At 42.0% G+C, this 15,992-nt stretch overlaps 1 protein-coding gene across 3 annotated transcripts in view; it reads right to left on the minus strand.

Annotated features, from left to right (window-relative positions):
* Positions 1-15,992, minus strand: part of emid1 (EMI domain containing 1) — a 59,849-nt gene that overhangs the window by 38,250 nt on the left and 5,607 nt on the right. For all 3 annotated transcript variants that reach the window (XM_031308818.2, XM_031308819.2, XM_031308817.2), the window contains exons 2-3: positions 14,711-14,824; positions 12,145-12,248 (exon numbers count right to left, since the gene is read on the minus strand). In XM_031308818.2, the coding sequence (XP_031164678.1) occupies positions 12,145-12,248; positions 14,711-14,824 (218 nt within the window). The remainder of the gene's footprint in view (positions 1-12,144; positions 12,249-14,710; positions 14,825-15,992) is intronic.

Raw genomic sequence — 15,992 nt, forward strand, 5'->3', positions numbered from 1 at the left:
GGCAAAGTGAAGGGTTCATATAAAACGCATTAACTCAGAATAATCCTTTTGGTCTTTTGTAAATAGGATGTAATGATGGTCGATGTCCAAAGAGGGTAACCACTTTAAAAAGGCTCAAAGAGGCCAATTTGTGTGCAGGCAGTGGTTCAGTGGTACCAGATCCTCTGAACTGTACAACTGTGGTTTCTAAAATATCGCTATCAACATTTACCTCATTTCAGATTAATATTAAGACAAGGATTCAGTCAATATAGAGAAAAACTACCCTTCATTGGCTCCCTGTGCGTTTTAGAATCGATTTTAAGATTTTATTGTTTGCTTTCAAGGCCTTAAATGGTCTGGCCCCGGAGTATTTGTCCGAAATTTTAACTTTGCGGGAGCACAACCGGTCATTGCGGTCTTCAAACCAGCGACTTTTAGAAGTGCCAAGGTCTAGATATAAACGGTGGGGTGACCAGGCTTTTGCAGTTGCTGCTCCGAGACTCTGGAACAAGTTACCCCCTGATACCCGCACTATTACAGATGTAGCTCTTTTTAGGTCCAAACTTAAAACGCATCTGTTTAGTCAGGCTTTTAATACGTAGCAGTGGTGTGACGATTTCATTCTTCTGTTTCTCTGTAACTATTTCTGATTTTACATGTTCTTTCTTTATATTGTATGATATGTGTTTTTATTCTTGGTTTCGATGTTAAGCACTTTGGATACCTGCTGGTTGCTGTAAAGTGCTATATAAATAAAGTTTGATTGATTGATTGATAAGTAACCACTGTGAGCATCCAAAGAATGTTCACAGTGAAACTAAACCGTCTACTTTCCCTCCTCATTTTCTTTAGTCCTGTAATGTGTAGAATGAGAAGCATATGTCATTTAGTGGATGTTTTCATCCAAACTATCTTACAGTCTCAGGCATGCCCACATTCAGCCTCAATGATACTTGAACCTCTAAAGCCAGATTTATTGTTCACTGTTAAGGGGTTAAAGAGAAGCAACAGGACCTATGCGCATAGCCTATGTAGCTATGACAAAGCTAACATGCCTTCTCCCTAGAGGGCTGCAACTAACAATCATTTCCATTGATTGGTATGCACATTTTTTTCTTAATTAATCCATTAAAGCGCCCATATTGTACAAAATGAGACTTCTATGTCTTTTTTGATTATCAAGCAGGTCAATGTGCTATATAAATACTGTGAAATTATCAAAACACTCAATCCACAGAGAAACGCACACAGCCCGCATTCAGAAACGGTGCCTTTAAACGAGCCGTCAGGACTTTCGTAAGATTGTGATGTCACAACTGTACTATATGTAGGTAGAAAGTGCTGTTATAGTCATTCCCCGGCTGCAATGATGGTGCAGAGACTCCGTGAGAGCAGATGCGGAAGACCTGGAAACGGACCAGAACAACAGACCAAAAGCCAAAAATATAACGATTTAATACCATATAAGACAATGAAAAACAGCAAATCCTCATATTTGAGAAGCTGGAACTGGGGTAGTTTTGCCTTAAAATTTGCTTAAATGATTAATTTAGATTGCTGATAGTGAAGACAACATGAAGCAAGTCGATGAAAGGCTCAGTAATCTTCGTCTCCTCAGTAACACACCTAGCAAAGTCATTTCTACGAACAAGCAAATGTTTCTGCGGACACTTGGCTTGCTATGATCGTCGCTCACTATCACAGTGAATGAAAGAATGTGAACACAATTACAGTGGAGACTATAATTAAAGCACAACATGATCTGATAATGTCTGATCCGTCTAGTGTTGCCAAATCATAAATCAGTTCTTATGCCGGAGGCCCCTGCAGCAACACAGTACAAATAAAACCACATTAACATGCAAATACACTGCATGTTTTGGCTATTTAGAGTGATTCGATGATTGTCTTATCTGGCTGAGATCCAGGCATGGTTTCATTGGGCCACATGTGGCCCCTATCAGGTGAGATGGAGCCCTTTAGGAAGACAACATGAAACCAGCAGAAATAAAAGGTCCATGACATCATCCTCTGTTCCTCAACAGGCAATGATAGCAGCTGGCAGAGCAGATAGAGCTCTAACTCTAAAGATACAGAGAGAGACAGTGACCATGTCTCTGTGTGCTGTATCAAGTTTATTAATTACAGCGAGTCAGCAAGCTTTTTTTTTTCATGGTTGTGTGACCTGAGTCATCTGTGGTGTAAAAATAAATGTTTAATATAGCCTGAGTCACATGTCAGTCTGTACATACAAACTTGATATATGTCTGTGCTTGTGGGAGCAGGTGTTTTTAAACATCCTTGCGAGTGTGCAAGTGTTTGTTTCCTGTCAGGCTCCGGCTGTGAGTGCAGTATGAATGAGCGAGAGGGCCATAAACACCTGAGGAAGCAGGAACACACAGACACCCTCTATGGACTGTATTTATGGTCGTGACTGAGGCGGGGGAGGGGAGAGTCGTCATGCACAGCTCAGCTCTGGCTGTGGCGAGACTCCAACCAAAACAACGGGGCTGTTAAAGCCCCCCTGGATGAGCCCCAGGGGGCAGTGGAGTGGATGGAATGCAGGCCTGGGTTTAGAGGTTCAGGGGTACGTCCTGTTGTTAATGAGCTCACCCCACTGGGCCTCTCTGACTCTGAGCCCCTGACACTGCCTCACCAGCACACTGCCACAACCTCTTCCTGGACTGGTCCTGGACCACTGAAGCAAACCACACTTCCTGAACAGTGTGAATATCCCTCTGTGCCCCTGAGATGATCCCAACAAGATGTGTGTCTCTAAGTGAATAAGAAGACGGTAAAAAAAGTGCTGTCTGTTAGGGCTGAACGATTAATTGCATTTGCGATAATATCGCGATATGTTAAAACGCGATTTCCTAATCGCAAAGGCTGCGATTTGGTCACATGACTCGCGAGAGCAAATCAGTCTGCACTCCGCAGAGAAAGCATCAACTAGCACGCTAACGCTACACTGTACCTTGGGCTGATTTCTGTCATTCAAACAACTCTGAGTTGTAGTTTAAAACTTTTACAGCCATTTTAATAAAATGAAGGGTTTTATTCTGGTTCGAGTCCATACGTGCAGTTAATGGATACAGGAACGCAGAACTGAAGGCTCGGTTGGCAACTAGCTCTGATTAGCTGTTAGCTCCGGTTAGCTCCGTTATAAAGATATGGAGTGGAGGAGCTGCCACTGAGAGGGGTAACAACCAGACTCTGATAAATGACGTTCGGGGAGCTTTCACAGCAGCGTGGCCGCGCTGTTTCAACGGTTTTATTAGTACAGTTAATCCCACGGCAAGAACACCAGCAACTAGCTAACGTAACGATAGCCTCTCTGAGCAAGTGCACACGGCAGCACGCAACTTCACGAGGGGGAGGGGCTGGAGGCAGCTCCTCTCTGTGCACTGTAAAAAATTACACTGTTGTGTGTGTGTGTGTGTGTGTGTATATACTATATTTTTACTTTTTTAACTGTCTAGTGTGTAATTGTGTGTTGTTCATACTATAAAATGATTTATTGTTTGTCTTTGTTGAATAATACAGAAGACAAAGCTTAAAAAAAAATCGAATCGCAATCGCAATATTTGGGAAAAAAATCGCAATTAGATTATTTTCAAAAATCGTTCAGCCCTACTGTCTGTGCAGTGCTGTAGAATGAACAAGCCTGAATGTGTGTGCAGGCCCATATGTGTGTGGATATTAAGAGAAGCCCCTGAGATACGACCTTAGAAGATGCAGTGAAGGAAATACGAGCACTTTCCTAAATGATGCATGTCTTACATGCTCTATTAGTGCAGGGTAAACTGCACTTTTATGTGAAACACTGCAGCGCTGAAGACGGCTAAGTGTAACGTATGCAGCAAAGCAAGTTTAGTTTAAACAGCACATTTTTACACACAAATGCAATGTAAAGTGCTTTATAAAATATATTAAAGCAGCCATATTATGCTCATTTTCAGGTTCATAATTGTATTTTAAGGTTGTACCAGAATAGGTTTACATGGTTTAATTTTCAAAAAACACCATATTTGTGTTGTACTGTACCGCTCTCTCTCACTGCTGCAGATCCTCTTTTCAGCTGGTCTCTGTTTTAGCTACAGAGTGAGACCTCTTTTCTTCTTCTTCTTCTGTACTATCTTTGATTGCACTGCACATGCCCAGTAGCTCAGATGTAGATCATGTCAGCTAGCTAGCTCCATAGACAGTAAAAGAAAGGCTGTTTCTACAACTTTGGTCAGTTACAAGGCAGGATTAGCTGGGAGACTTCTAAATGAGGGCGCACATGGAAGTAGTTCTTTTGTAGATTATGGTGAACTTGTGTGTGTTGTAGCAGTGCTTTGCTATTGAGAACGAGGTAGCATGCTAGAGTTAGCATGCTAGCTTTAGCAATAGCGTTAACATGCTAACGCTACGAGCTAATGGATGCGGCACGGCTTGTGACGTCACGAGCTAATGGTTGCGTCACGGCTTGTGACGTCACGAGCTAATGGTTGCGTCACGGCTTGTGACGTCACAAGCCGTGCCGATTTTGACCAGCTCACCCAGAGACTGAAGGCAGGATACATTCAGGAACCGTATCTCACTCTAAACAGCATGGGTGGATTTTTTTCAAAGTTTGTATGTGTGTGGAAGCACCAGAGACACAACATAACACCCCAAATCCCAGAAAAAGTGATTTTTTCATAATATGGGCACTTTAAAAACATTAAATAAATATCACGACACATTAAAACCACATAAACCACATATCACGTTTATAGGAGGGAGTTCAGGATGTACTGTAAGTGCAAGGCAAATAATGATGAATGCCTACAGGTTTAGTGGACATTTTTAGACCAGTTTTGACCTGCCAGAGGATAACTTAACATCTACACAATCTCCAGCCTCAGTGTTAACATGTGTATGATGATTATTGTATTTCTACAATCATTTTCGCCCTTTTTATTCTAGTACAATCAATGTACGATAATTTAGACATTCAGATTATTTTGTTCCATTATAGTGAAATTGTACGGAGCTGGTTTGGAACCATCATACATTGACTATGTCAATAATCTATTTTACTCAACTCAAATCACATTATCTAATCACATTTCTGCAGATCTTGTAAGATAGCCATTGTGGCTACTCTCAGCCTTCTACAAACAGGGATGTTTTCCTGTAACCTATTTGCTCACATCATGCTTGAATTCATAGTGGTTCTTGTCTCCTTATTTATTTACACTGGCCTGTAGTTGGAGCCCATTGCAGTCTACTTGGGGTTTACCGATGTAGTATGAACCACGGCACAGACAGTTGGCAGAGATTTATATACAGAACGTTGCAACCCCAGTTCTGGGTGCCCCACAGTTTGAATATAAATGTATGATAGTTTGCCCTGAATTATGATATCTCTAGGGTATTTGTACGATTATTTGGTTTTTGGCACCTGGCAACACTATCCTGCCTGAAGACCAAGCTGATAACACACAAACACACTTCTTTAGTAGTGGATTTCTCACAGCTCTCGTCTGTGGCTGTAAAACCAATACAGCTTACTGTAAAGTCCCACTTTGTCAGCCGTGTTTAGCCACAGCTTCATATATCAGACATTTGATCTCTAGAGGAGAGTTCTATCATCCTCTACTCTTTCCTCTTCTAGCCAATCCAGTGAGTTCATTTCTCTTTGGTCAAGAGGATTGGGGGATGCCTGCTTCTCTGTCTGATTTGAGCTCTGAAAGCCAACCAGGAATGTTTCTAATTAGGCCAACTGCTGGTGCAATTCATTCGAACCTGCTCTCCAATCTCATCTTCTGTCCAGAACTAATCACAACCATCAGCACCACTCGGAAATATATGCAAAGACAAACTCAAAATAGAGCTTCAAAGTCAGACGAGGGCAATGACTTTTACATTCTACACATTATCCAAGAGTGCAGCGTTTAGTAGCTGGGAAACTGAGACCGAACTGGAGGGGGGGGTGTTTGGGAAGTCTGTGAAACGAGAGGCTATAAATGATGTCACCACGACACACCACAGCAACATCTCTGTGATGTGGTGGTCTGTTTGTGGTTTAGTATACATGGGAGTGGAGGAGGTTTGAAGGCCCACCCACTGAGCCACAACACTTGAGCCTCTCTTATGTGGTGTTGTATATGTTTATGAACTCATAACAGTGACAAATGAGCAGCTAGATCATCAGGACTACTGGGAGTGTACAAAACCCACAGACTGATACAGTGTAAGAGAAGAATACTTTATCTAAACACGACAGTTTTTATTGTATTGTTATGTTTTGGCAGTCCAGAATGTGGATATAACCAGGGGGTGGGGGTGAGGCGGCGGTAAGGAGACATAACTGGATTTTACAGGGATTCATATGTCAAACATTTAGTCAATTGAGAGAAAATCAATCGGCAACAACTGATGATCGATTAATAAATTACGTTTGCTGGCTCCAGCTTCTCCAATGCAAATAAACTACTGAATATCTTTGGATTTTGGATGTTTTGTTACAAAAAACAAGCGAGTTGAATATATCACTTTAAGCCTGTGTAAAAGAGAATGTAAAAAGGAGAAGGAAGATTAAGACAGAAGAAAGTGAAATCAAAGTAAATAGATGCTGGAATTCTGACAAATTAGTGGAGAGATGGTGATTTGCAATAAGTCTGGGGTTGTGAAAGAGATTACCAGTCTTCCCAGTGGGCTGCAGGCAGCAATTGGGTCCGTTGAACTCATCACAGCTGTATGGAACCAACAGGACCCCGAGCGTACCCACTCCATCAATGCTGCCATTGTCTCAGCACTGACGTCAAAACGCCAAATATGCTTCATTACCTTCTCAGAGCCTACCTAAAGACAGTAGCGCTGTGTTATATAGTACCTACATTGTGCCACTCTATACCTTCAAGATGAGAGATGGTGATATGTTGAAGGGCAAGGAGCAGACGGGGTTAATGCAGCTTTAATTGCATCAGTCGCTGAGTGGATCAGAGTTGAGAAAAAGGAGGTAGAGCCCACACCTCCAGGAGTGAGAAGGATTTAAAAAGGGTAGGATTTTAAAGGTTTTTCCTCTTCTTTATCTTTCTACATGATAAAAGCTCTGTCACCAGCTCAGTTGGGCTTATCCTGGAAGAGAGACACTTTCTTCCCTCTGCTCCTGATTGCGTGATCCAACAGGCTGTAAAGAGTCTGTCTGTTTGTGGGTCACCCCGTCAGCACACCAGTCCACTTAAACTACTGGGCGAGAGGAAATGCCTCTCCTTTATTGGGGACAGAAGAATACTCCAGCTGCCATGGTGTGTGTGTGTGTGTGTGTGTGTGTGTGTCTATTTTCATCCCTAAAAGTTTTGTTTGCACTGCTGACTCGGCCCACTTTAAGTCTTTCTGACTGCAGGAAAAACAGTTTTCAATGCACTCCCGGGGGAAGTCTAGGGAAATAATAAATAAATCAGTAAGCAGAAGAGGCATTTCCAGTCCAGGAGCCAGATACATAAAACTTAACTCAGAATCAAGGTTAAGTATGTATGAAACTTTAAAAAAAGTTTCAGCTAAAGAACTGTGCATCTGGAGTTCTTGAAGTTCACTGCCATTTATGTTAGATTTTAGAACAGACTAAACGCCAGGGGATGCAGGTAAACAAATGGATCTTTTCTTCATGTATAAGATATATACAATAAATACAATTTATATAATAAATTAAATGGATGGAAAATCATAATCTACTATTACTGCTCTGTATGTGGTTTGCAAGGAACATTTCAAAATAATGTCATAATATTATCATCATAATTATTTGTACGTATATATTCCAATACCTGAACTGTTCTATGAAGTACAATTTGGGGATTTGTCATAAACCTGATGCACATACTAGCACACACTTACATAAGAAGAAAACAGTATGGAAAGAAAGGCAGACAGGAGAAGAGGAAAAACTTCCTCCTTCCCCACTGTTTGGTTTAGTTCATTTTAAGTTGGCCGGTCAGTTTTCTTTAGTGGTGTTGTTTGTTAATTAATGACTATAATGACAATTCCCCTAAGTGGAGCAGCATGGGCTGAAAGGGTTGAACGCTCCCATGTCTAATCTCATCTGGGGCCCTCAGCCCAGTTTGCCTTAGCTTCAGCTGCTTCCAATTTGGACTCAGCACTTGTGCTGCACTGGCCATTTACATAACCATGAATATCAGCTGCTGTGGCCCTTTCTGCACACAGCCTGTCTCCCTGTATCTATGTGATTTATATATCTTTGTGGATCTCGTCTCATGAGGGCATAAATATTCTGGATGTGGCTAAATCTGACATCAAATCAGTTTTTTTTTTGTGAATGAATTGGAGCAAGAGAGAATAACACATTTAACACCTGTTAATGCAAACACAGGGGGATCTGTGACTGAAAAAAGAAAAGAAAAAGAGGGCTGAATGAAAAGGTGACTCGTGTTTCGTCAGAATAATGACCTTGTTAGTGCTGCACTGTGTGATCTAAGAGGAGTGGGAGTGGAGGTCACCTGCTCTTGTTCAGCTCCCTCCCCTCTGACCTCAGGCTGGGGTCGCTCCACTCACAGTTACTAAAGCCTGCTGCCATTAAAGCAGCTAATCACGCCGAACAGCTGCATCCCTTACTGTACAAATCCTCAACACCTCGCTCTCCCACCCACACATTCACTCTGGCAGTCAGACAGACACACCAACGTCCACGCACTCCCACTCTTTCTTTGCTAATGGCAAGCTGCAGCCGACTGATGTTTAAGTTGCAGGGTTTAGCGTGCAGGCCTGTGATAAGCCGCGCTGAGCTGTGAAAACACAGATTACATTTCTGCGGCTTATTACAGACAGTGTGCCTCTGCCTCCCAGCCATACCGTAATTGCGACCCTATAAACCACAGCGTCCGCTTGGCTGCGAGATACAGCTTGATGGGGACCCCCGCCACAGAGCTTTGACAGCCGTGCTAATTCAAGCCTACGTCCCCCCCCGTCCCCCTCCCCATATAGTTTTGCTGCATGCCAGCCCCCTCCTGTGATAAGCCCCAGCCATATTTCTTTTAAGTGCTGTACTGTCATAAATCAAACCAAGGCAATGGTATCTAGTGATGTCTCTTAGTGTCATCTTCACATTTTTAAGACTAAAATTAAGATACAGAGGGCAAAAGTCCAAAATACCTATGATTTGTACTTCCACAACTGCTGAGCGTGCAATCACCATTCATTGCTGAACTGTATGTTGACACTGATGCAACCTGTATAGGATAGCATCTTTAAGAACCAATTCTAATGTAATAATGTTGGTTTTATGGGTTGCATTTGGTATTCTTGTATCACAAAATTGCCTCTAAATGATGTATAATTTTGATATTTGTGTTTGATGTAGCACAAGTTGGGATATCCCATCTGACTTATTTGGAATGCCAAAGCCAACCAGGCATACATTAAATCCCTGTTTCTGGCAGGCTATGAAAGTGCCTCCATCTGCAAATACTTTGCTTTTTTTTCTCAGGCTCAATCAGAGATAAAGATCATTGGGTTCCAGGTCCACAAGTAAGACAATATCTCCCAAACCTCATAGAAAACAATTAGGACCCTGTAATTACACCACTGGCCAGGAATTCAGGCCAAGTTCTGAGGTTGGGGTGAAGAAATAAGAAAAAGAAAGCGAATGTGAAAGGTGCCTGTCTGATGCAGTGTTGTCTTACTCCACTTGGGCTCTGATGGAGTAGTTTGTTTATCAGCCTGGGTGTGATGTAATGTTTTGCTTTTGGAGCCCTAACTTTGAGTGTGATGGGCCAAAAACCCTTACAAGCCTGTGTATGACAGCATGGCGTGAACGCTTCCCATAATGTTCTTATTTATCTCTGTTGCTTGGAAACGCATAATCTAAAGCTTAAACAGAGACAAGTTATCTTTACTTCAGACTGGACCTGTTGATTTACGTATGTTGACCAATAAGCTGGCAGGCAGAGGGGAGAGAACAGAGGGACACAAGAGAAAACAACACACACATTAATGGTCATGCTCTTAGCTTATAACACACTTCCTTTCCTCTATTGCACCTTAAAGCAGCCCCAGAGTCCTGCTGGTATGGACATTGTTGAGAGCTGCTGTAATGCAGAAGAAGCCTTAGGAGTCAGACGTGGCCAGGGGCTTTCGGGGTGGCCTAGTGAGAGAAGGGTGGAAGTACAAGCAGGCCAGCGTGAGTAAATGCGTGGATCATACATTTTCCACAGTCTGTGAAAAGCAGACAAGCAGAGGAAAAGGGATGATGGGAGCAAAGGTATATAATCAACACTGGAACTCCAAAAGAGGTCTTTAAAGATATATGTAACTGGTTTTATTTATGAGATCAAAAGCAATATGTTTTTAATGTCTGATCTAGACAGTAGATTTTGAAAAGGATGATAGTTGTTTGTTCTTTTATATAAGAGAGGGGCTTTTTGTAACGAGTCTTTTTTTTCCCCTTCTTTTAAAGATTAGTTTTTTTTTTTAGCATTTTAGGCCTTTATTGGATAGGACAGCTTAGACATGAAAGGGGAGAGAGAGGGGGAATGACATGCAGCAATGGGTCACAGGTTGGAATTGAACCTGCGGTCGCTGTGTCAAGGTCTAAGCCTCTGTACATGGGGCTGACGCTCTACCAGGTGAGCTACCCAAGCACCCCTACCAAGCCTTTTTAAATAAGCCAAGCCCTGTGTGTGTAGAGATTTGCAGATGGAGCCACAAACAGGTATTAAGAGCCTGGATTTGAAACTTGCACCAACTAACTACGAGTGCAACTTTAACTTCACTTGGCAACGATGGCAACACATTTAAGCACAATGCGGTCTCCAGCTTTGCCCGTGTGGCAAGCTTTTATTTCTCCTTAAAGCGACGAATGAGGCAAACAGCAGCGGGGTATCAGGTTGAGCGCTGGCAAGAGGTTCTGCTCACGCGGCAGGAGCAGAACAAAGCGCCTGTGGCCCTGGATAGCATCCATGGTGCCGGAGAGTAAAGGCCCTGTGAATGGGACCTGTCACTTCCACTCAGCGCCGCCTGTGATCTGAGCCACCCGGAACGACGCTCAGATAAGTGGCTAATCCCAGCATCCCTGCTGGCTCGACAGCCCCCTACTGCCATGACAACCGGAGGGGAATCTCCTCCAGCAACAACTTAATTGGATAATTTCCTCCCTGTTTGACTGTGTGTTCCTCTGCTTTGTTAAGTAAAGTCTGGGTTGTCTGACTGTCAATGTGTTCTTTGACTTTGAGAAGGTCTAAAACAAGCATGACATTCAAGCAGTTATGAGTTATGAAACGGAGAAATTTCTCCAGTTGAAGCCCCACTGCAGCAGCCTACAGGCCACTGGGAGGGCGGAGAGTTGCTCTTCGTTCACCCCGGAGTGGTCGCATAAAAGAGAAAAACAGGCCCCTGCTTTTAGCACCACAAAAAAGTGACCACTTTAACCGCTGTAAACATTAATTGTCCTTTGTGTCGCAAAGCCTGGCGATTTATGTTATACCCAGTCAAGTCCTGGGTCCCGGCATAAACAGACGCTCCACCCTTCTCCCCAGACTGCAGAGACACAGGGGCCAGTGCCAGGGGAAGTCATTATACACTGGGAGTGTGTGTGTGTGTGTGTGTGTGTGTGTGTGTGTGCGTGTGCGTGTGCGTGTGTGTGTGTGTGTGTGTGTGTGTATGTGTGTATGTGTGTGTGTTGTGGGCAGCTACTGTAGTTGAAAAATTAAAAACAGCAGCGCTAGCATGGCACTTTAAGAGCATGAAGACTTGGTTCCAGCTGGACCGTTAAACTCAAAACCACACAAAAGAATCAACCCTTACGTAGTACAATGACTCTTAGAATGAACACATTAAAACTGATTAATAAAGTGGAAGTATCTGACTCAACCCGAAGAGGCTGAAGGATCGTATTTCTTAACTTCATTTAGAAGACAAAAGCTGCCTTATGTAAGCCTAATGGAAATCACTCCTGTTTTAAAGTATTGCTCATTCACATGTATTGGAAGGCACATTCGCAGGCTAAAAGAAAGCAGTGCAAACCAGAGGGATGCAGATGGTGACAAATGGGTAAGCTTGAGGAGATTAAGAATGATAAAAAGAGGACACAGAGACACACTAAACCAGTTTTCAGTCCTAGATCGTGATAATGGCCCCCTTCGAGGAGCCCCAACTGTGAATCCTTCTGTCGTGACTTACCTTCTTCACATGTAGCGCCGCTGAATCCTGGACAGCATTTCCACTCCAGAGAGGTCACAGTGCGATACACCATTTTATAGGAAGGTCTGACCACAGTCCTGTAGCTGAAAAACACACACAACATCTAAATCCCTCACAAACACAGGTAATGATAGCTGTTGATGCACTGTAACTGTGATAACCCACTTTTTTGGCATGTGATGACTTTGTATTTTACATTTTTAACTGATGTAATTGGATTTTGAGTATCTGTTGAACCCTCCTCATCTTTATTTCTTTATTCTTTATTCATTTTCTACCCACAGGAACAGGTGTGAACTTGCGATATGAAATGTTTGAGTTGTTTTTTACTCAGAACATGTGGTGTAGTTGCGTTGCATTTTGATCTATTGTTGAGCAATTGGTATATATTTAGGATTTCCCCCTAAATGACAGATGATGTTGGCAGAATGGGAAGTACACAGTATTGCTAAAGCAAGGTTACCCCCATTGATTGTAATAGTGTACTGCCAGCGATGGTGGCTTTGCAGCCATGTTGCCAATGGGTTGTAGACAGATCTGTACGGTTTGTTTGTTTTTTGCTGAGGGGGACATACTATAGCTGTCAGAAATTCCCTTCAACTTGACATTACAAATTGACGCGAATGCTTTTCTGACTTGCTTGTTAGTTTGGTCTAAACAGTCCCTCCAGAAAAACGTGATTATGCGATTGCATAATTCAATGTATAATCAGCCAAAGTCCGCATATTTATGCGGGGGCCGCATTTTTTCAAATATGCCACATAAATTGCCGATTTCCACGCAAAATATGCGGGGCTTGCATGATTTCATAATGCATTTTCGTTGCCATGGGAACGTTATGAAGTGACGTAATTATGCAACGTGAACATCATCGAAAAGCTGCAAACCCCGCGATGAAGCCATGATGAAACCGCAGTTATCCAGTTTTTGGAAGGACTGTCTAAACAACATGACTTGAAAATGAAATGAACTGCAGTGACTAATTGTGAAGCTAAAAAAAACCCTCTGTGAGTCAAAGAAGAAAAGAAGAATGACTACAATGCCGTGTTTTCACTGCACGGCGCGGCTCTGCTCTACTCAAATTTTTTGCTTTTCCATTTGCTAAAGTTGTGGATAGTACCTGGTACTTTTTTAGTACCACTTTGGTCGAGGTTCCAAGGGTGCTGAGTCGAAACTAGAAGGTGGAGCTAAAACACTGCAGACCATTGATTGGTCAGAGAGAATCATCACTAGCGCAACACAAGACATCCTGCACAAACTTGTGATTTTTAAATAGCCAAACTACCATCAATAACAACCAAAATTTTTTATTCACTCACCCCAGAATTTTTTTTAAAATGCCAGCTGCACTATGCTGTACAATTGATAAAGTGCAGAGATGGGAAGTAACAAAGTACAAATACTTCGTTACTGTACTCAAGTAGTTTTTTCAGATATTTTTACTTTACTATTTATTTTTGTGCCGACTTTTAACTTTTATTCCTTACATTTTTAACACGAATATCGGTACTTTCTACTCCTTACATTTTACAAACTTGGCTCGTTACTTTAGTTTCAAATAATTTCAGTGGAGTTACAGTTATTATTTTTTGCGTCATCAACACCGAATTCAATCTAATTGGATTGGAATATACGTTGCACTTGACACAACACTACAAGACGACTCGACAGATTCGGCGGCATTCATTCGCAGCAAATCATTGCGGCTTGATGGCAGTAACGTTAAGGGGAAGATTAAAAAAGAGAAACTGGATCTGTGAATTCTCACAGAATCACAATTGAATTCATATCTTGCTACTCAGTCAGAATCTTATTAGGCTGGAGTCCCAGTCTCTGTCACAATAATCATATATGTGATGTTTTAGGCCTATTGGCAGACATCCATTTAAAATGTAGGCAATGGCATATAAAGAGCCTTTTTTCCATGTCCACTGACATTTCTCAGCTTGAACTCTAGTAACATTTGTGTGGTCCAGGTAGCTTTAAATAAAAAATGGTCAATCATTCGCAAGGCTACTTTTACTTTTATACTTAATTAAAGATACATTTCCAAGCCTGTACTTTGTTACTTTTACTTGAGTAAAGAAGTTAAATCAGTAATTCTACTTTTATTTTTTAACACCAGTATCTGTACTTCTACTTGAGTACGGGAAGTGAGTACTTTTGTCATCTCTGATAAAGTGAAGACGTTCCTCTGTTTGGTTGCCAATGAAAGGATTCAGCAAGGGTCGCGTTGAAGACGCGGCGCTGGAAAATGTAGAAATCATAATAGAGTAAAAGGACCTGGTACTAAAAGTGAGTCGAGTTGTGCAGAGCCGTACCACTTAGTGTAAAACACAGTATAAGATGTTGATTTCTAAAAAAACAAACCATATGTTTCTGCTATTAAACTTCACTACAGTTAAAGTCTAGAAAAGGAACAAAATACCAAATAACACTCCCACTGTAGTTGTTTTAGTAGTAGTTTGTATTTTAAAGTGGGTTCTTCTGTTTAAAGGGCTCACATCTCAGTGGTACAGCAGTAGCAGTAAGGTCGCTTTCTCACCTGCCTCCTGTACATCCCTGCGGCCAGCGGCACGTCTGGTAGACCCGCTGCAGGACCGTCCCATTCTGCACCTGGCAAGTCACTGTCTTAGTGACCGTATGAGGACACCAGTTCCTAAAGGGATAAATAGAGTGAGTGAAAGCCAGAAATGCACACAATAAAACATTTGTTAGTCTTAGATACAGAATAAAATCATATTTTCAAAGTAAATAGTTGAAGAAAGAACAGTGCATTGTCAAAACACCTTAGAACAAGTGCACTCACACTATAGCTGGCTCACAAAAGCAAATTGGCCATGCATTCACATTCAATACGTTGTTGTTTTCCAGCAGGTTCAGATTCTTCCCTCCCTTCCCCCACCCTTTTGTTTTGAACGTTCTTTATGGTGTTTACACGGTTTTAATCAGTCACGAGATGTGCAGGAGTGCATTGTGGGCTGTATTTACACTGCGGTCTCTCTTCTATCAATACACATCCGTGTGCATTCGGCTCTCAGATGGAGGTAAAGTCCCTCTGCAGGGAATAAAGAGGAGGACGAAGTCCCATACGGAGATTAGAGTTTAACACAAACGTGTTAATTCTGGGTCATCACTCTACACCCTTTTTAGAGAACCTTCAGAAGACGTCGTATCAGAATTCACTGCGGCTGTTAGGAAACTGACCTGCTAGGGAAAAAAAGCTTATGTAAAGGTCAGAGGTTAATATCTGATAGTGAAGATATGATCACTTACAGCAGGCTGAGACAAGTGCACTCGCTTACATTCTCTTCCAAGTTATTTCTTAGGCGCCCAGAAGCAAAATCAAATATTTCCACACAGAAAAAGGGTTCAGTTATAGCACTCAATGCCACTGTTAGGCTAAAAGCACCAAATGATGTTATTAGAATTAACGCTGATTCATTTGAGAGCTGATCGGTTTGGTTTTATTCTCACCAAGAGCTCAATTACCCTTCTAACAGGAGTAGATATGTGTTCCTGATAGTGCAGGAGCAATGAGAAATGTTAATGGGAAATGTTTATCTTGAAAGGCCAGTTTTATCTCATCCCCCTACAAAACACTGAAGGGTGATTAATGTGCTTTAATGTATGGAAAACACACTGAGGCTGTTTGAGTTGCCATATGTTACTATTATTTTATTAACAATGAAGTGTACAAATACCCAAAGTTACCATTACATGGCTACAGCTGGAGGAGAAACAAGGACAACAATTACTATACACAATCAATAGATGTATAGAAAGGGGGCTCTATGTAGAAACCACAAAGGAGACTGTGTGGCTCG

Source organism: Sander lucioperca, chromosome 2 (genome assembly GCF_008315115.2).
Source record: "Sander lucioperca isolate FBNREF2018 chromosome 2, SLUC_FBN_1.2, whole genome shotgun sequence".
NCBI classification, from domain to species: domain Eukaryota; kingdom Metazoa; phylum Chordata; class Actinopteri; order Perciformes; family Percidae; genus Sander; species Sander lucioperca.